Source organism: Vipera ursinii, assembly GCF_947247035.1.
Source record: "Vipera ursinii genome assembly, chromosome: 1".
Lineage (NCBI taxonomy): Eukaryota > Metazoa > Chordata > Lepidosauria > Squamata > Viperidae > Vipera > Vipera ursinii.
The window spans coordinates 207,367,497-207,388,800 of NC_139512.1; the positions used below are offsets into that span (position 1 = coordinate 207,367,497).

The 21,304-nt window shown below is 41.5% G+C and overlaps 1 protein-coding gene across 1 annotated transcript in view; it reads left to right on the forward strand.

Annotated features, from left to right (window-relative positions):
- Positions 1–9,365, forward strand: part of CKAP2 (cytoskeleton associated protein 2) — a gene marked incomplete at its 5' end in the record, with an annotated part of 12,409 nt that extends 3,044 nt beyond the window's left edge. Inside the window, 6 exons of the mRNA XM_083370918.1 lie at positions 526–1,289; positions 2,782–2,995; positions 3,880–4,047; positions 6,552–6,621; positions 7,253–7,586; positions 9,085–9,365. Of these exons, the coding sequence (XP_083227044.1) occupies positions 526–1,289; positions 2,782–2,995; positions 3,880–4,047; positions 6,552–6,621; positions 7,253–7,586; positions 9,085–9,328 (1,794 nt within the window). The 3' untranslated portion in view covers positions 9,329–9,365. The remainder of the gene's footprint in view (positions 1–525; positions 1,290–2,781; positions 2,996–3,879; positions 4,048–6,551; positions 6,622–7,252; positions 7,587–9,084) is intronic.
- Positions 9,366–21,304: the final 11,939 nt, after the last annotated feature.

A 21,304-nucleotide genomic window follows, 5' to 3' on the forward strand; every position in this document is an offset into this window, starting at 1 on the left:
AATTAAGAGACGGGATGTGGGGACTGCTGTCTTTTAAAAAATTGCTATACCAAAATAATATATATGAAATGTAAGGAAGGATTTGGGGGTACTGTATAGTCAGGTAGGGTACTTGTACATTAAAGTTTTAAAAACTGAATTAGATAACCTTTATTGTCATTTTATAATGGCACAATGGCATACATTAAAAATGAAATTTAGTTGCCTGCTCTTAAAGTGTACACATACATAGCACACATTTAAACATACTATATACAACACATCTATAGACCTATACCCTTAAATATAAGTAACATAAATATTAATATGCAGTGATCAGCAAAAAATTGTGAAATTACTATTGTGACTGGCTTTTCCAATGACCTGATGTTTTAGCTTTCTGATGTTATAATTGGTGAAAAGTGAAAAAATACTACAGCAAACAAGCATATGTACGTCAAGATGCCATGTGCCTCACATCACTCTTCCTTTAAAAAGCATTTTAGAACAAAATGTTAATGTTAATGCTATGTTAATTTTTTTCAGGAAGACAAAGAAAATGCCAACAAATCTATATGGAATGAAGTGGACAGTATACTTGAAAGCACTTTCAGTTCCCCTAAAAACTTAAACTCCCATGTATTGAAACAAATTAAGACAGATACAAATTCTAATTCTCCAAACAATATGACAGCAGATCCTGAGTCTACAGCAGTAAAATCCAAGGTTATGTCATTTACTCAGAGCTTTCTACAGAAAGCAAACGTAAAGAAACAGATAAAACCAGATGTCCCCAGCTCTGTTCCATGCATTTCAGAGAAACACGTACTTGGCTCATATCATGGCAAAATAGTTTCTTCTAAGGTAAACTCATTCAGAAAAGTTCCAGCCAATGAGCCTAGAAATTCCCTTCCTGCTCTGCCTAAATCAAGAGTAAAGTTAGCCACAACTAATAATGCTAAAGTTGCTGGCAGTGCTGGTGCTTCTAAGGTCCCAAATTCTACCCCTTTTCAAACCAGCACTGTGAGAGTTTCTGTTTATCATCCCAAAACTATTCTGAATCATGAGAAACAATCTGTCAGTGGTAGCACAGAGAATAATGGGACAACCCAAAAAAACACTTGCAGCAATCCGAAATCACTATTAAAGACTGCTCCAACCAATGCTAGTAATTCTGTCCCAAGGACAAAGAAACTTGCACCATCTAAAACTGTAAGTGGAAGCCTAAAAGTACCAGTTTCTGAATGTCATCCTACTATGTCATCTTCAAAATCAATTAACAAAGCTCCGACATCTGTAGATGTGAGAAGGTAATGTAAATGCCTCCATTTTTGATATCAAGATGTTTTGGGATAATACAACATCAAAAAAAACAGTTGAAATTTTTCAGACTATTCCCACATTGTGGTTTAAAAGCAGGCTTATGTGTGAATGAGTGCATGTATATAATGTACCACTAAGCCATGGCTTGCTTGCTAGAATTTATGGAATAAATCTCATTTGGCTGGGTTTGGTCAACATGGTACACCAAAAACAAGCAAATAGGTTTATGACTAAACAAAGAAATTCAGATTGTACAAAAGAGAAATTAAACCCGTTGCCCCACCACCACATGTTCATATTTATGACTTGGATTTTTTTATTTACTGTCTTAAATTAGCCTTGAATATTTAAAGCAATTGCACATACTGACTTTGGGGGCTTGAAAACAGGATGCTTTCACATCTGCTATTACAGATGATAAATGTTTAACTGTGTGTTCCCTCACCCAGTCTGATAAATCATATTTTGTTAGCTCTAGACCTATATATCTGATAATTATGGTTAAATATAATTGTACATGTGACATCTTAGATCAGGGTTGTTAAACTGCCGGCCCACGGGCCGGATGCATCATCCAGAAGCCACACCCACCCCATTGCCAGCAATGGCAAAACCGTCCCGATATGTTGCGCGACGTCACGTGATGTAGTGAGTTGACATGTCCGTCTTAGATGCTATTTAGGCTTACAGGCTTATTTCTGCGTTTTCACTGGAATTGGTGTTTCATTTTGGTAGGCCATTGGAACTGAACTGCAATTGCCAGTTGATCGCCGGATGGCACAAAAATACAGGCAGCTTTGGCTTTTTCAGCTTAGCTCTGATAACTGCAAATAGCAGTTATCTTTGCCTTATTTTTCTGACAATCATGACTTGTAATTGCAATTTTGAGTGTTTAACTGTTCTGAATGGTTCTGGAACAAAGAGAAATTATTTAGTCTAACTGTTGTTTTCTTGCTTTTTGTAATCAGTTTTTGCACCAGAGAAATTTCATGCAAGCTTGGGAAACATGTACATGGATGGGATATACTGAAGTAGGGAATAAGGGAGTGTATGGGAATGACTGATGTCTTTCTTATGATGTAATGGCTCTGTTGTCTGATTTTCATTGGCTAGCAAAGTTTATAAAGCAATGCTACCAATTTTCTAATGTGTGGCACTTCTGGATGTAACTGCCAGCGTTCCAGATCGTTGGCCACCCAGCCGCTTAATTTGATCAAATAAAGTGCTGCTTGATCAAGAAGTCTCCGCTTGGGTTATCTGATTAGACTGATGTGGTATCTGAAGTTCAAGTAAGGAACTTGAGATACCACAGTTGTTAATAGTTGATTTTATTTCTTTTGTAATATAAACGTCTTGAGATAGGTATGAGGAGCTGTGAATTGACATTCTCATTTCCCTGTGGCTAGCTGCTACACAAACTTTCTAGCTAAAAACCAAAATGAAGTACTATGCTAATCAACTTACATATTTATCTTTTAGACTTCAGCTAGCTGAATGGCAGGCTTCAAAAGGGACAAAGAAGCTACAAAATACCATAGCTGCAAATAGCCAGCCTAAAAAAGCAACATCTCAGCAAACTACAAAAAAGCCCGCTGAATCCTTTTGGGCCACAATTGTTGAAGAAGATGAGCAAAGATTACTTAGTGATAAGGTCAACGAGACGCTTACAGAATGTCTGCATCTCATTGAAAAGGTATGATGTTTAAATAAACCACTATAACGATGAATTAAGTTTTATAACATTCTTGTACTTTATTCAGTTCTATAAATCCTGAAGGTACAAGGCAGACTGGGCTTTCAAGACAACTGGCCTTATAATGGATCAACATGAAGAGCTTGGTAGGCTACATCATCAGAAAATCTTGTATGTCATTTTTCTATTTTAGAATAATCAGATCTGTCCTGAATGGGGATAAAAGACTGAATTGTGGAACACAGATATGTTTATTACTACAATAGAGAAGATTCTTTGAAGTTTTGTATTACATAAAAGGCTACTCGTTCTTCTCTGGATTATGAAAATATAAACTAATTCACAGAAGCTTATACATCACAGGTAGTCCTTGGCTTAAAACCACAATTGGGACTGGCATTTCTGATGTAAGGTGGTGTACTTGTAAAGTGAGTCATCACATGACCAGACCCAATTTTTATAGCAGTCATGTGAACTACACAATTAAGTGAATCACTTTGGTCATTAAGTGAGTCTGATTTCCCAATTGACTTTGTCAGAGCTCCAATACTGGAAGTTTTAAAAGATTAGATAACCATTTGTCTGAAATGGTGTAAGGTTTCCTGCCTGAGCAGGGGGTTAGACTAGAAGACCTCCAAGGTCCCGTCCAACTCTGTTATTCTATTTTATTCAATTGCTATCACAATTGGGGATGATGAAATGGTCGTAAGTCGGAGAACAGGTCATCAATCATTTTTTTCAAACTAGTATATTTGAACTGTTAAATGAACAGTTGTAAGTCAACTACCTATAGTCTGCTTATGCAACATACTAACATTTCTCTAGAACTCATACAGTTTAAAGAAATTCAGTGCATTTTCTTTCTCCTTGTTATTTCTCTTTAGGGCTCTGTAGGTGAAAGAGTACAATCCATTTTGGAAAACCTGATAATAAACATACCAGATGCAAAAAGATTTGCTAAGTATTGGGTGTGCCAGATGCGTCTTGAAGAGTTTTGCTCCATGGAAAAAGTAATCACTATCTATGAAAAGGCAATTCTTGCAGGAGCCCAGGTAAACACTCTTAAACCTGCTTCACTAAATTTAATTTTCTTTTCAGTTGCTTTGCCAATGATATGTATATATATTTATAAACTTTCTCTCACTTCAACTGTTTAAATTAAAAACATTCTACCATTTATTTAAAGAAACCAAGTTGGTATAGTTGGTTCTCCAATCCTATTCTATTAGAACTATCTTTTTTTTAACAAATTTAATTGGTTTTTCCAGTTTTACATTTAAATATTTGGAAAAGCCGGGTGGTGATTGGGCAGTCAATAGTTCAATAACAAAATCTTTAGTACTTATCTCAGGTTGCATCATCAAAAATTCCTTCTCTATTTCCCTTAACATTTGCTATATCATCTTTAAGCTATTACATTTCTAGTAATAGTGCGTTCAGTTAAAACATTTATCAATATGTTTACTGATACATATCCATGTCCTGTTTTTAAATTTTACCTAATTTTTAATTACAGTATTCCAATTTAACCTTTAATATCCATAGTATTTAAATTTCGGGTAACCCAAATTTCCTTTATTTCACTCCATAAAATATCTAAAATACACATATTACTTAAATACATTCTTATTTTATTTCATAAACATTTTCTAATTCTCATCCTAATACCTCACCACTTACTAATAAAATATCCTTTATTGTCTGTCCATCTTTTATATTATAGTTCAAAACTGTATCCTAATAATTTTCATTTCCCTTATAAATCTAAATCCTAAATATTAAGCCAATTAGTCTCATTTTTATCATTTTCTACAATATTTAAATCTATATTCATATGTTCTGAAGTTCTCCCTTTAGCCCATTAATTGAGACCTTAGGCTCTTTTATCATAAATCAAAAAACCCCATTTTAAAAATCTAACTCTAGCTTTTTATGCCAAGCAGGCTTCCATACCAGTGCCTTTAAATCTTCAGATGGATCTACCTTCATTCCTGTACATGTTACCTGAATCAAAGGAGACCATCTAGTTATCAATTTTCCAAAAGAACTGGCCCATTTATAATCATTGAATTGCTGCCCTGGTAGTTCAAATCTCCATGTTTGGTTTGGTACATTTTATCTTTAATTCAGTCTGGTCGTCTTCTTCCTCAGGTTTCATCTGGTTTAAGTAAAAAGTCATGTCCAATGTTGTAGATATTGTTTGGTTGTCTAGATTTTCAATATGCTGTACTTGTTGATCTTTAGCACCCTCCATCTTGGTATTGCTTTCTTCCGCTTCCATTGCTTTTTGGGTTGTAAGTTCTTTAATTGCAGCCAGGGTTTGGCTGTCAAACTTCTCAACAGATTCTGCTTGTTGATCTTTAAAATCCTCTCTCTTGGTATTAATTTCTTTGTCTTCTGTTGCTTCTTGGATTGTAAGTTCTTTAGTTGGAAGGATTTCGTTTTGTATGTTTAAACTGGCGCCTTTGTCTTTCAACCTGGATTTCATTATTTCAGTAGCTTCAAGAATTTTTTCAAGTATAAGCTTATAGTTAGCCGAAATTTGTTGGTGATATTCCTCAATTTCTAGGATGGTTACAGATAGTCCTTTAGTGGAGGCTATTTTTTTAAATAAGAATCAGTAAGTGTTTACCTCCACTATTCCTAAAGGGTAGTTTCACCGCCCAGCTGTTTCAGCTTTTTATGTTTTAGATAATACCAAGGACAAGTCTAGGCTGTAAGCAAATCTCTCAGTCAAGACTATTCACTTGCTGTACCAGGCTTTGCCACAAGATGTCCTCGATGGCATTTGGAGTCTTTTTCCAAATTCAGATTAGGCTTTTATCCAATTTAAATTCTTTTTCAACTTTTAACTAGATAAGGTAATAGGTTCCCGTAGAAATAGGAACTTTTTGGGCCCCAAATATCAAAAGTGCAAGTCCAATTGTAGTTGTTTTAGTTGTTCTTTTCAGGGCTTTATTTTCCCCAAAGTAGTCAAATGCCACCATTTTAAAGGGGGGAAGAAGTTTCAAGAAGCTTTTACAGGGAAATACTTGGGATACAAACAAGGTAAGTTCTCACCCAATTCCTCCGCGGTGCTTTCGTTGTGCTTGGTAGTAATTCTGGCTATGGCTGGTAGCGGCTTAGTGATCGGCCATGTTAAGAGCTGCCCCAGAAACAATCTTATATGGGAGTGACAGGCGTAAGATTACGCTAAACTTATTATTTTACACTGCCCAGAGTCACCTGTGTGGTGGTGGCCATATAAACTTGATTAATAAAATAGCTGAGGAAATTTGAACCTGGATGTCCAGTTTTATTTGAATACTGATCTTTTATAACATTGTGAATAATTACAAGACATGGATTTGCCAGCGGCCTGAGGACCTTAAGGTGATAAAGAGCACATCAAGTGGTTGGTTTGTTGTCATGTGGGGAGGTAAGGGTTTATTGCATTTGTATTTAGGGCTTTTACTTTTATAAGCCGCCTATAATCACAGTGAGTGAGCTGGGCAGTCATATACATTTTCTAAAATAATTAGCTAAGCTAACTGGAAATTAATACTTGGTTTTTCAGCCTAAGGATGAGTTACGCCATACACTTGCAGATGTTTTAAAGGCTAGACGAGATCTACCAAAAACTGATGGTAAGATTTAACATTATTGATTAGTTTCTTCAAATCTTCAATTTTGCCCTGCTAAACCCAATCCTGAATGATGCAAAGTAATTTTATTTTATTTATTTTAATTCCATTTATATCCCGCCCTTCTCCGAAGACTCAGGGCGACTTACAAGCTTAGCAGTAGCCTTCATTCTATGTATATGCCTGCTTATTAGGGCTTTCACACACACCCCAAGCGGCATTATTACAAAGTCAGCTTAATTGCCCCCAACAATCTGGGTCCTCATTTTACCTACCTCGGAAGGATGGAAGGCTGAGTCAACCTTGAGCCTGGTGGGATGAGAACCTGCACTAATTGCAGGCAGCTGGTGTTACTTAAGGAGGCATTAGCCCACTGCTCCACCACAGCTCTAATAATGCTTCCCTCTGCATTTTATTTGTTATAAGCAACGTATATAACTTTTCTTTGCGATCTGTAACTTTTGAATTTCTTTTAACAGGCTTAAATATTGAGGTTTTTTTTGTTTGTTTGTTTAAATCCCATTTATATCCCGCCCTTCTCCGAAGACTCTGGGCGGCTTACAGTTTAAGCACAAACCAATGTGCTTAGCAATATTGCCCCATATTATGACAGAATATATTTATATTTTTTCAGAATGTGTGAAGGAAGAAAACATTGTAAATCCTGAGGGACCAGCTGTAGCAGAGATAGAAGAGGCTTTCAAGGAAGTCAGTTTGAAAAACGAGGTAGAGCCTAGTAATGAAACTTTTCAAGAATCAACAGAAATTTGCTCAAAAATCAAAGAAGACTTTCCTAAGGAAAAAAAGAACAAAAATAAAGAACAGACACAGAAACCTATAGACTTAAAAAATGAAGAAACTGGTACCAATGCAGAGAAAGACAGACTTCTAGAGATTCAAACTCCTGAAAATGAAAAGGGTGCATTTTTAATAAAGTATAATTTGTCAACCGCTTCCCATTTGAAAAGGTGAGTCTTAATGTGATCTTTTCCATGTAGGGTCTGAGGATGTGGAGTTGCTGTCCTTAATCTGAAAAACATGTTATGCTCAATTTCTGTATAATATCCAAGTGCTTGGGAAAAGTGAGCCTGACCAATTTGAGTTGAGCTTGTTTGGGGGGGGAAATGCAATTGAGTTGAGCTTGTTTGGGGAAAAAAACCAAAGAATTTCATGGTTTCCAACTATTACTTTTCTTCTCAGAAAAGTAATAGCTGAAAACAGTGGTGGGATTCAAATACGTGAAAAGATGATTCTCTGAGTGGATGCCACTTCCTGTGGGCCATTCTGAGCCGGAATGGAGTTCCAGAAGTGGCATCCACGTACTTCCAGCGAGCTGTTCTGGGCCTTGGGAAAAAGGGCTACGGCGCCGGTAACTCAACAAAAATTAGCTACAGGTTCTGCCAAACCAGTGCGAACTGGCTGAATCCCACCACTGGCTAGAAACCATTACAGCATGGCCCCCAACCTTTTTTTGTACCAGGGAGTGGTTTCAGGGAAAACAGTTTTTCTATGGACTTGTAGGTGATGGTGGTAATTTTGTGCACTACTTAGATCCTGTGCATGCACAGATTCAGCTTTGCTTCCCTCAACTTGTGCATGACTCCCCCCCTCCCCCTCAAGGGGCACCCTGAACTCTACTTGGGACTCCTTAAATTCCTGAAGACCAATAGGATAGCACTTTTTAGCCAGGGTAACCATTGCTTCTACTACAGCTGGAGAGCTTGGGAAAAAGACAATTGTGCATAGTTACTGGGGAATAATTTATTTGATTTTAATATGATGTACATTTAAAAGATTTCCACCAATTATATTGACCATATCCGTCTACCCTTTAGGCTTGCTGGACAATAGGAGTACATTATTTCAGGAACAATGATCTCTTTTGCTACTAGATGTCTAGAAGCCATATGTAAATATTCTAAATAGTAATAGTGGTTAATATTGTATTTAGTATTGATATAGCACATTTAGAGTTTCAAAGTATTTCACATTTCAGTAATATAAAAAGATTGAGTTCGCATATGGTACCATGTCACAAATTAGGAGTTACGAATTATAATACACTAATTCCGCCGAGACCTGAAGACTTGGCTCTTTGAGCTCTCTGACCCAGGCTGAAAATTTTAACTGGGTTTTATTTTCAGGGATAATTTAATCTTTTATTTGTCTTTTAACTTTGTATTTTGTATTGGTATGATTTTAAAATGCCCGGTAAACCGCCCTGAGTCCTTCGGGAAAGGGCAGTATATAAATCTAATAAAATCTAAATCTACATGGCTGAAGTAAGAAGTATATGCATTATCCATAGAGAAGCAATACATTTTTCTTACAACATTCAATTATTCAATGCCAAAATAATTGTATTATTTTTATTCACTTACTAAGGCTGTTCTGTAGCCAGGCCACATTGAATTATTGCATTCTAATCCTGCAAATACATAAATGGTTTTTCTTTTTAACCCCAAGTGCAAAGAAAAGACTGCAATGTGATGATTCAACCATTAAAAATCTGAAATTCCTAACACCTGTGAGACGGTCCTGCCGCATCCATGAAAAATCAAAAAAGTTACCAAGTATGCTGAAAGATCACAGCCCTTGTGTTTCTTCGCTTCAACAACTTGGAGAATTGGGAGATGAAGGCACTGGTTTCATCTACAGACCAAACAATGCATTGCAAACTATCAATCAAGAAGACCAGAGCAGAGAATGAAAGCACATGTTTATTTATTTATGTTGAGGTCCTTTAACTTAGTGCAGGTGTTATGTTGCCATGATTTAATTTAGCTTTACTGTTATTTAATAAATAAATAAAACGTAACGTGTAAAAGATGCATTCATACCAATTTTACCATTGGTGATACTAAACTAATTGTATAATAGCATTTCACTAAGTTGAACTTTGTGGACAAGGTACACAAGAATATTGTATCTAATTTGTAGATCTGAAGATAAACCTTTAGAAATATTGGAAATAGTCACTATTAAATGTTAATTCACTTTTACTGTTGGTGTAAAAAAAATTTAAATTTCCCTTTTTCAAAACATGCCTGAATTTTATATTAGCTCTTGGTATATATGTATATATATATATATATTTGTATATTATATAATATAATATAAAGTATATTATATAATATACCTATAGATTATATATTGGTATATATACATACATGTATGTATGTATGCATGTTTATTATATATGTTTGGGTGGGCAAAGATTGAAATAGAACATTAACAACTCTGAGAAGATTGTGGAAGTAAAATTGCCAGTTTTATAAATGCTTTTCTTCTGAAAGATTTGATCAGTGGTTGGAAGTAGCATGCTAATGATTTAATATAAAAATGTGGGTGCCTATTAAGAACATTGGCAGTAACAGCTTGTAATTCCCAAGCTGAAATCCATGGATGTGGCAATGACAATGCTTTATAAATATTTCAACAATGTTTATAAAGGGAACATAACAAATACACCCTATCGACATTTTGTAGGCCATTTAGACAGTTCGATTTGCTCTTTGCTGTTGAAGTGAGGTATCTCACTGTTGAAAGAAAAATCTTTGTCAGGGTCCAGTCCAAGTTGGAAATAAACAAAATGGAGACTGGTTTAGAAAGAAGGTTGTAGTTTATTGAAGAGGAGAGCCAGACAAAGATGGCTCTGGGAAAGCTGACCACACATAGTAGGGAGTGGTGGGTTTTTATACCTTCTCGGGCTTTTGTTCTTCCAGTGGCATGTACTTTTGACCTCAGTCTGAGTGCCTTTCTGGTATTCTGATGGTGGGCTAATCCTATTATGTCCCAAAGGTCATATCCTGCTTCCTTGGGGCAGGGGCTGATGACCATGTCCTGTAATTGATATTTTTGGTGTGAGGGATTATTGATTCTAGGGATTCTGTCTTTCTAATCCCACCAGCTCCAAGCTTCCTGGCTCCAATCTTTCTGACAAGATTATTACATCTGCATTTCTGTAGACCTGGTTTTTGTTTGCAGCAGGCAGACTTGGGGGAGGGGTGGTTTCTGCCTTAAAGATCCTTTGGGGAAATATAATATTCTGCCTTTTAATATTCCCAAAAATATTTCTTGGGGGGGGGTTGACTTCCTACACCACCATGCCAAATGAAAACAGGCTTTCAGAGAGGTTATATATGTCTATGAGTCTGGGAAAGGATTTTAAAAATTTGCAAAACAATTCGATGCCAATAATTCTACTTCCAGGATTCCAATCACTGCCAATTTGCCCATGCCAAACTGCCCAATAACTTTAGCAAAGGGGAGAATGTAAGATGCTGATAAGAACCCCAAGAATTTTATCATTGGTTCTACAAGTAGCTCTTAGCACTATTGATGTCAAAAGTACATGAGTAGTCAATTTGATTTCTGTATTCTCTATCTGATGGTATTCCTTTTGTGTGTCTGTTTTTTGAAGATTGTATTAGCACTGACATAACTGGTTTGATGTAAATTTATAAGTTATTTTCCTGCTTCATTTCAGTTTCCTAGACAATATTTCCCTCAATATTTCCAATCTTGGCATACCAGCCTCTATCTCTAAAAGCAGTACATTTGAATCATAAAACTCATTGCTTTCTTTTCCATCAGTAGCTGCAGGGTAAAGTTGGTTAACTTTCATATTAAAGATCAATTGATATTTGGCTGTTAACTGCACGGTACCCAAGCATCTTTCTTGACTATGAAAGCAATGACATTCCTTTGTTTTAGTAAATGGCATGCTAGTCTAGCTGAAACTACCCGATTCCAGACTATTTCAGTTTATTGATACCCAAAGTTTCAATGTGTAATCAATTCATTTAATCTTTCATTGTGGTGAGCTTTCCTGTGTTCATGTTTCTTATATTCCACATTCTCATTAAAATTTTGTCTTTGCAGCTTTGATGCTCTTTTACTGCATGGCAACATCAGCAAGCAGACATCAGGGTTTTAATCTCATCATGCCATTAGCCCCATTACTGTAATACTCCAGAAGAGCTTTAGTTCTTTCTCAACTGCAAGATGGGCACCATCTGACCTATGAAGCCCATTTCCTATTGTCCATACATATTATTTTCTCGATAAAAACTACTGCTTCTCCTGCAAAATGCAATTATGCCTTCACCATTGTCACTACCTCGACCCTCTGCCTCCAGGGCCTTCCCATATGACTGCCCAATGCAACATCTTCAGCTGGGCAGCTGGTTTGGACCTTCATGCCTTGGGTGGCTTCTTGGCACAGACTCAGGAACACTTCCACCACCCAGCCCGAATGAAGCAGCACTTTGCAGGATTTGGGGGTGTGTGTTTTGGGGGGGGACAATTCAAACACAAAACCCCTACTTTTATTTTCAGCACTTGATTTCCCTATGTTTGAAACGGGCGCCATTAACACGCAAGCCCGTGGGCGGCAACAGTCTAGTTCAGGGGTAGGCAACCTCGGCTCTTTTATGACTCGTGGACTTCAACTCCCAGAATTCTTGAGTCAGCTATGCTGGCTCAGGAATTCTGGGAGTTGAAGTCCACGAGTCATAAAAGAGCCGAGGTTGCCGACCCCTGGTCTAGTTCAAGAGCTTACCGAGAAGTCCATTATCAAAAGCCACTTCTAAAGCTATGCCCGAATCTATTCGGAGGAAGCTAGAAATCTAGTTTCTGGCGGCGATCTTTTGCCCTGTGGTAAAAAGAAAGCTTTACGTTTTCCATCGAAACCATGCCCTTCGGCACCATGGTCTCCACCCTCTCCTCTTTGCTGGCGTCTCTGAGCTGGCTGGGCCGAGCAGGGCAAGAGACTCGCTCGAGCAGAATTTTTCCAATGGCTCGTTAGGCAACCGAGGAGCTGCGGGCCATTGCAAGCCCGTTGCGTGCATTCAAAGTACTGTAGTAAGGAGGAGGTCTCTACTTTACGGCTCTGTCTCAGTCACTCAGCTGCTCTTTCTCCCCTCAACGGAACTAGCTGCCCTGAGCGGGATTTGCTGCATGTAGGATGAGAATTACTGGCTGGATATAGGGATGGATTTGAGGTTTCCTGACGTTCAGCCTCCGCCCTCCCGTGTCTGAAGGGCAGCGTTGGAAACGTTCGTGTCTTCTGCCTCTCAAGCCCCCGGAGGCATCCAGGGCCGGTATGTTTCTTATTTAAAAATGAAAAAAGAAAAACGCTATTAATACAAGTGTTTTACATTCCTTGTTCTTATAGAGCTAAACAAAGGAAATTTAAAAAAAACCCTACTGCGCCTCTGATTTCTGTTCCACCCACTTCTCTGTCTGTGTGTGTCTGTGTGTGTGTTGAAAAAAAACGCCCTATGCTGGTCAACCGTGTGTCTTTCATTTTCTTGATGTACTGTAACTGCTGCCTTTGAAATTAATTCCCACAAATTGTGGGAATACGTCGGGTTTTTAAAAAACAACAACAACAACGTGCTTCTCCGATTCCCATTGTTTGACTCTGGTAATCAGGATAATAATTAAAAACAAAGCTGAATTGTGTATCATCTGTGCTCTGGTTCAGATTTGCTTGTTTTTGGAGTAGAGAGTATGTTAACTCAATCTTTGGAAATAATAGTTTACGATAAAACTAAGGTAATTATAGGGGAAGTTGGATTTGCTTAATGACCATGTGGTTTGCTTAACGAACATAACAAAAAAAGTTGTAAAATTGGGCACAACTCATTTAACAATCATTTTGCTTAATAGTGGAGATTCATGTTCCAATTGTGATCATAAGTCAAGGACTACGTGTAGACATGTCTGATATGAGTTTCACAGTTTAATTATTATGGCTGAACACAAGCATAATGTCCAAAAGTTATCTCCTTGATTTATGAGAGTTGAATGAAGAAACAAGAGACATACTTAGAAGTATGTCAGTCAGTCAGTCAGTCAGGCCTGAGGGATTTTAAATTTTAAATTATATTAATCAAATTAAATTAAATTAAATTTAAAATTTTAATTTTTACTGTTATTATTAATTGTGGGCTTGTGCTAATTTAATTTCATTTTCTCTTTTTTGTACTGTTTTAACTGCCCTGTGAACCGCCCTGAGTCCTTCGGGAATAGGGCTGGTTGATTGTTGTCCAAGAAGGGAATTAATTGGAATCATTCATTGAAATTGATCAATATTAAAATCTGATTTCTGTTCCACCCACTTCTCTCTCTCTCTCTCTCTCTCTCTCTCTCTCTCTCTCTCTCTCTCTCTCTCTCTCTCTCTCTCTCTCTCTCTCTCTCTCGCTGGTTAAAAAAATGCCCTATGCTGGTCAGCTGTGTGTCTTTCATTTTCTTGATGTACTGTAACTGCTGCTTTTGAAATTAATTCCCACAAATTGTGGGAACACGTGGGTATTTTGTTTTACACTAAAATGTCCCTGTAAGTGTCCTTGAGATACAAGTATTTGTTCAAATGCTTGAATTTACTATGGCACTGAACAAAGGAAGTTAATATTGGTCCTCGTATTCAGGTGAACAAAGTTCAAGCACTTGGCAACCAGTTCAGTTGTGACTGGTTGCATGTTCCACGGTCATGTGATCACCATTTGTAACCTTCCCTAGTGACTTTCCACAAGCAAAGCCTATGGTGAAGCCAGCAGGGAAGCTTTCAAGTCACTGAGGCAAATATCCACCTTCAGCCATATTTTTTTGCTGCCATACACCACACGTTCCTCCTCCCCTTTGTTCATATACCGCACACCTTCTTTCCTTGGCCTTCCTGACTACAGCGCAGCGCAGCACTCCCTTCCCTCAACGTGCATGACTCCCCCCCTCCCCCTCAAGGGGCACCCTGAACTCTACTTGGGACTCCTTAAATTCCTGAAGACCAATAGGATAGCAGCTTTTAGCCAGGGTAACCATTGCTTCTACTACAGCTGGAGAGCTTGGGAAAAAGACAATTGTGCATAGTTACTGGGGAATAATTTATTTGATTTTAATATGATGTACTTTTAAAAGATTTCCACCAATTATATTGACCATATCCGTCTTCCCTTTAGGCTTGCTGGACAATAGGAGTACGTTATTTCAGGAACAATGATCTCTTTTGCTACTAGATGTCTAGAACAGTGTTTTTCAACCTTTTTTGGGCAAAGGCACACTTGTTTCATGAAAAAAATCACGAGGCACTCCACCGTTTTCCACACCGTTGGACCTCCCCACGGTCGCTACACGAATGGTCGTAAGTCGAGGATGGCCTGTGTTCTCAAGGGGTTGGACTAGATGACCTCCAAGGTCCCTTCCAACTTCTACTTCTTCTTCTTCTTCTTCTTCTTCTTCTTCTTCTTCTTCTTCTTCTTCTTCTTCTTCTTCTTCGCCTCTTTATTTTATTTTATTTTATTTTGGGGCTTTTGTTTGTTTGTTTTTGCTGTGAAGGAAAAGGAAAGCTTGCATTTCTTTTTAATTTATCTTTCTGTATTTTCTTTTTTCCCTTCTTTTCTTTCTTCCTTCCTTCCATCTCTTCCCTCCCTCTCTTTTCTTTCTTTATCTTCCTTCCTTCCTTTCTCTCTCCCACTTTCTTTCCCTCCCTCTCTCAATTTCTTGCTTTCTACTTGTTGTGGAAATTGGAAGCTACTTGCATTTCTTTTTAATTTTTCTTTCTGCATTTTTCTCTTTATTTTTCTTTCTTTCTTTCTTTCTTTCTTTCTTTCTTTCTTTCTTTCTTTCTTTCTTTCTTTTCTCTTTCTTTTTCTCTCTTTTCTCTTTCTTTCTTTCTATCTTCCTTCCTTTCTTTCCTGCCTTTCTCTCTCCCACTTTCTTTCCCTCCCTCTCTCAATTTCTTGCTTTCTACTTGTTGTGGAAACTGGAAGCTACTTGCATTTCTTTTTAATTTTTCTTCCTGCTTTTTTTCCTTCCTTCCTTCCTTCCTCCCTTCCTCTCTCTCTCTCTCTTTCTTTTCTATTCTCCTTTTTTTCTTTCTCCCTCCCTTTTCCCCTTCCCCCTTTCTCCTTTTTTCCCTTCCTTTTTTCTTTCTTTCTCACCTTTACCATCAAAAGCACTTCACTCCAGAGGGGGGGAAACCCCAAAGGTTTTTAATTGCTTTGGTCCAAAGAACATTTTATTATGCAACGTATCAAAAGGACAGGTTAAAAAAAAATCAGCCATGTAATTTTTCAGACGCAAGCGAAGCCTCCAAGAGCGAAGCGGTCAGATCCCTGTATTTCGGGCTGGGGTAAGGGGTCGCGACGAGCAAAGAAAGCGGAGCCAGGCAGCCGACCAGGCGGGAGTCTCGCATCCTCAGCCGCGCAGGGAGTAAGAAGTAAGCGGTGCGTGCTGGGGAAGAAAAGCTTTTTCGAACGTTGCAGGCAACCAACCACGCGACAGCTCAGTCGAGCCGGGCTGGCCGCCCGTCCGTCCTCTTCCAATAAGCGAGCCGGTCGCCTCTCCCCAGCTTCTCTCTCTTCAGCAAGAGACCCTCCGAAGCCAGAGAAGGGGGCGGAGCTACACTGCCGTGGAGCCCTGGTGCCTAGAGAGGTCGAGCCCACTTCTTTTCCCGGGCTTTTGCTTCCAGCAAAGTAGGGCCGTCAGCTTAGCCAAGGCTCCCCGCCAGAGAGTCTTGCAGCGCCGCTCCGCCCGTGGCTGTTCCTCCTCCTCCTCCTCCTCCTCCTCCTCCTCCTCCTCCTCCTCTCACTGCTGTCTCCTAGGTCAGTGTTTTTTCAATTCTTCCCACGGCACACCAGGCAACATCTCGCGGCACACTAGTGTGCCGCGGAACAGTGGTTGAAAAACTGGTCTAGAAGCCATATATAAATATTCTAAACCAGGGGCGTCAAACTCAATTTCATTGAGGGCCGCATCAGCATTGCAGTTGCCCTCAAGGGACCGGGTGGGTATGGCCAGGGTGGGCGTGGCCTACTGGGTTGGCATGGCTAGAGTGGGTGTGGCCTACTGGGTGGGCATGGCCAGCTCTACATCGTTCGCATCAAGGGTGCCTATGGGGGCCTGGACAGGAGTGGGGCAGATCTGAGGGTCTCTGGCAGAAGGAGGGTCTCTGGGCCAGGGCCAAGGCAGTGTGGGCCGTTCCCTCACTGTTTCCAGGATGGCTTCGCGGGCCACATGAAACCACTTGTGGTTGACATGTCTGTTCTAAATAGTAATAGTGGTTAATATTGTATTTAGTATTGATATAGCACATTTAGAATTTCAAAGTATTTCACATTTCAGTAATATAAAAAGATTGAGTTCACATATGGTACCATGTCATAAATTAGGAGTTACAAATTATAATATAAACCAATAGTAAATTCCATAAATCAGATCTCCATCAAATTACAAAGCACTGAATCAATTCTTTAGGAATTTCCATTTCCTTTTTAGAGGTAATAAAACAAGTCATCTGGATCTATATCACTATAAAAAAGTATATAGCAACAATAAATAAGACTTGCAACCTGGCCCCAAAAGTCAAACCTTTAAACTATTTTCTAAACCAGCTATGGCAGTCAAAATCATCAGTCTTTGAAACTGGCATGGTTTTATGTTCCTAAAATCCTACATGGCTGAAGTAAGAAGTATATGCATTATCCATAGAGAAGCAATACATTTTTCTTACAACATTCAATTATTCAATGCCAAAATAATATTTGTATTATTTTTATTCACTTACTAAGGCTGTTCTGTAGCCAAGCCACATTGAATTATTGCATTCTAATCCTGCAAATACATAAATGATTTTTCTTTTTAACTCCAAGTGCAAAGAAAAGACTCCAGTGTGATGATTCAACCATTAAAAATCTGAAATTCCTAACTCCTGTGAGACGGTCCTGCCGCATCCATGAAAAAGCAAAAAAGTTACCAAGTATGCTGAAAGATCACAGCCCTTGTGTTTCTTCACTTCAACAACTTGGAGAATTGGGAGATGAAGGCACTGGTTTCATCTACAGACCAAACAATGCATTGCAAACTATCAATCAACAGGTTCTTTCTTTTCTTCGAACCTATGGTGGTGGCTGGGAGGCCCCTCTCTCCTTCTCCTCCTTTGGAATGTTGACTGCGGCCTGGGGGACGGTGATGGCCGATGATGGTCTTAACATCTTGAACATTCAGTGGACCCGGTTATGTTTGTTCTCTTTCCTTCTAGGGCGGTGTCCATGGCCGAGATATCATGACGGCCTGAGGTTTGACCGTGGCCGTAATTTTTACACCTTAACCGTCCATGGGCATTGTTTTATGACTCGGCAACCCTTCCCTTCTGGAAGCATGTCCCTGGAACACCTCCGCCAATTACCAGCTTACCACCTTTGGGTTGGCGTGGCTGGATATGGACATGGTTTATATATACTCCTGCTCCCATGACCTTCTTTAATCAGTCTGGAATGGACCCGAGAATTGACCGTGGTGAGAGGGCGGTTGATTTTGACCATCAACCCACCCCACTGATGTGAGAGATCGGTTGGGGTGGGTCTATCCCGGTAGTCCGCGATCAGTCCACCCCGAATTTGACACCTCGATTGTTGTGAGAGGGCAGCTGAGGTTCTTTTATCTGGTTGCCGGCTCAGGTGAGAGTGGGCCGGTTTGCTGGATCTGAGATATTTTCCGGACTGAATACTATTTTAACATCATTTAGTATCAATTGACCATTCTGCTGCTCAAATCTTCCCTTGCAGTTATAGCTAGTACATGGTTCGGCTGTGTTATTCTAGCGCAGACTTGTATGCCCTCAGGAGGGCTCCCCCTTCCTGGGTACGACCTGCCGCTCTTTCTTCTATCTCCCTTAAGGACGGGCCCAATTGTTGGGACCCCGAGAGGTGGTTGGGCATAGACAGGGACCGTTGGTGGAAACGTATTAAGAGGCCCGTGGTATGTTTTTTAGCCGGTTGTTTTACAGGGTTAGGGACATGGTGGCTCAGTGGGTTAGGATGCTGAGCTTGTCGATCAGATGGTCGACAGTTTGGCGGGTTGAATCCCAAGTGCCGTGTAACAGAGTGAGCGCCTGTTACTCGTCCCAGCTTCTGCCAACGTAGCAGTTCGAAAGCACATAAAAATGCAAGTAGAAAAATAGGGACCACTACGGTGGGAAGGTAACAGCGTTCCGTGCGCCTTTGGCGTCTAGTCATGCTGGCCACATGACCACGGAGACGTCCTCGGACAAGCGCTGGCTCTTCGGCTTTGAAACGGGGATGAGCACCGGCCCCTAGAGTCGGAAACGACTAGCACACATGTGCGGGGGAACCTTTACCTTTACCTTTTACCTTTACAGGGTTAGGGAGGGGGGCGGAATGGTAGGGTTGGGAGGGATATGGGATGTATTTTTTCAACCGGCTGTCAGTCCAGGCCGGAGATGGTTCCTGGCGAGACGGGGTTGGCGTTGGGGACCTCCGGTTTTCCCAGCAGTGGGGTGGGGTTTCAAATCCCCACGGCGATTGGGAACGGCAGCAGGCAGCTACACGGAGGGTCATGTCAATTTCGGGGATCACACCCCCGCTGTCTTCAAGCGGTGGCGTGCTCCGACCCTCCAGTTGGTACCCCTTTATCCGGGGGTGAGAGGGATCAAGTCCCTGAGCTCAGGCTGGTGTACTTTAATGCCAGATCCGTTGTGAACAAAGCTCCCTTCATCTGTGATTTGATCGAGGAGGAACACGCGGATCTGGCATGCATTACGGAAACCTGGTTGGGCTCGGAGGGAGGTCTCCCTCTGACTGAGCTCTGCCTTCCAGGTTTCTGTGTGCTTCACCGGCCGCGGGCTCAGGGCAGGGGTGGGGGTGTGGCGGTGGTTATTCGGGAGACCTTGTGTCCGTGGGAGATTGCTGTACAGGTGCGACCCCTGATCCGGCACAGATCCCGTTGGGCCTCATGGTTCTCTGTGGAGCTCCGGGAGATGAAGCATCGGAGACGGGGTCTAGAGAGCAGTTGGAGATCAAGCCAGTCTGAATCTGACTGATTGCGGTTGAGAACCGCTACAAGGTTTTACCTCACGGCGATGAGGTAAATGAGGTAAAGTCTAATTACTTCGCTGCCCTCATCGCGTCCGCAGATAATTGCCCGGCCGCCCTGTTTAGGGTGACCCGCTCCCTCCTTAATCACGAGGTGAGGGGGGAGCCCTTGCAGGGGCGGGCCGAGGGGTTTAGTCGGACAAGATCGCTCAGATTCGGGCCAGTTTGCACCCTGACTGGGCAGAGAATGACGGGGAGGAATTGAGCGGTCTTGAGAATGCCATTTGGACTGAATTCGATCCTGTGACCCCGGATGAAGTGGACAGGTTCATGAGGAGACTGAGTTCCACCACGTGTTTATTGGACCTGTGCCCCTCCTGGCTGGTGTATGCAGCTCGGGAGGAGACACGAGGCTGGTTCCAGGCAGTAGTAAATGCTTCTTTGGGGGAGGGTATCTTCCCTGCCGCCTTGAAGGAGGCGGTGGTGAGGACCCTCCTTAAGAAGCCTGCCCTGGACCCGGCTATTTTAAATAACTATCGTCCAGTCTCCAACCTTCGCTTTTTAGCGAAGGTTGTTGAGAGCATGGTGGCGCACCAGCTTCTCTTGTTCCTGGAGGAAACTGGTTATCTAGACCCGTACCAATCGGGCTTTAGGCTCGGGTACAGCACGAAGACGGCATTGGTCGCGCTGGTGAATGATGTCTGGCGGGCTCGGGACATGGGTTGCTCCTCTGTCCTAGTCCTGTTAGATCTCTCAGCGGCTTTTGATACCATCGACCATGCTATCCTACTGCGGCGTCTCAGGGGGTTGGGAGTGGGGGGCACTGTTTTACAGTGGTTCTCCTCCTACCTCCGGGGCCACTCGCAGTTGGTGTTGACAGGAGGGCAGAGGTCGGCCCCGAGGTCTCTTGTTTGTGGAGTTTCTCAGGGGTCGGTCCTCTCTCCCCTCCTGTTCAACATCTATACGAAGCCGCTGGGCGAGCTCATTCGTGGTTTCGGGGTGGGGTATCATCAGTATGCTGATGATACCCAACTTTTTCTTTCCACCCCGAACCAACCCAGCAATGCCCTCGACGTGATGTCCCGTTGTCTAGAGGCGGTCCGGGTTTGGATGGGGAATAACAGGCTTCGACTCAATCCTGCCAAGACTTAGTGGCTGTGCATACCGGCATCTCGGATGAACCAGTTTTGTCCATCTTTAACTATGGGGGGTGAGGTGTTACCCCCCATTGATAGGGCTCGCAACGTGGGCGTCCTCCTGGATTCACGGCTCACTTTGGAAGATCATATAAGAGCCATGACCAGGGGGGCTTTTGCCCGGGTTTCCCTGGTGCACCAGTTGTGGCCCTACCTGGACCGAGATGCCTTACGCACAGTCACTCATGTGCTCGTGACCTCCCGGTTAGACTACTGCAACGCTCTCTACATGGGGCTGCCCTTGAGGACCACTCGGAGGCTTCAGCTGGTGCAGAATGCGGCCGCGCGAGTTGTGATGGGAGTTTCCCGATACTCCCACAGAACACCTCTCCTCCGCGAGCTGCATTGGCTTCCGGTTGCCCTCCGGGTGAGATTCAAGGTGCTGGTGATGACCTATAAAGCCTTAAATGGCATGGGTCCGGGTTATCTTAGGGAGCACCTGCTGCCAGCATCAATCTCCCATCGTCCTGTGTGCTCCCACAGGGAGGGCCTCCTTAGGGTGCCGCCGGTCAGTGAGTGCTGGCGGGTGATCCCCAGGGGGAGGGCGTTCTCTGTGGGCGCGCCTGCCCTGTGGAACGATCTGCCTGTGGAACTCCGGACTGCCCCCGACCTTCATTCGTTTCACCGGGACCTAAAAACCTGGTTGTTTGATTT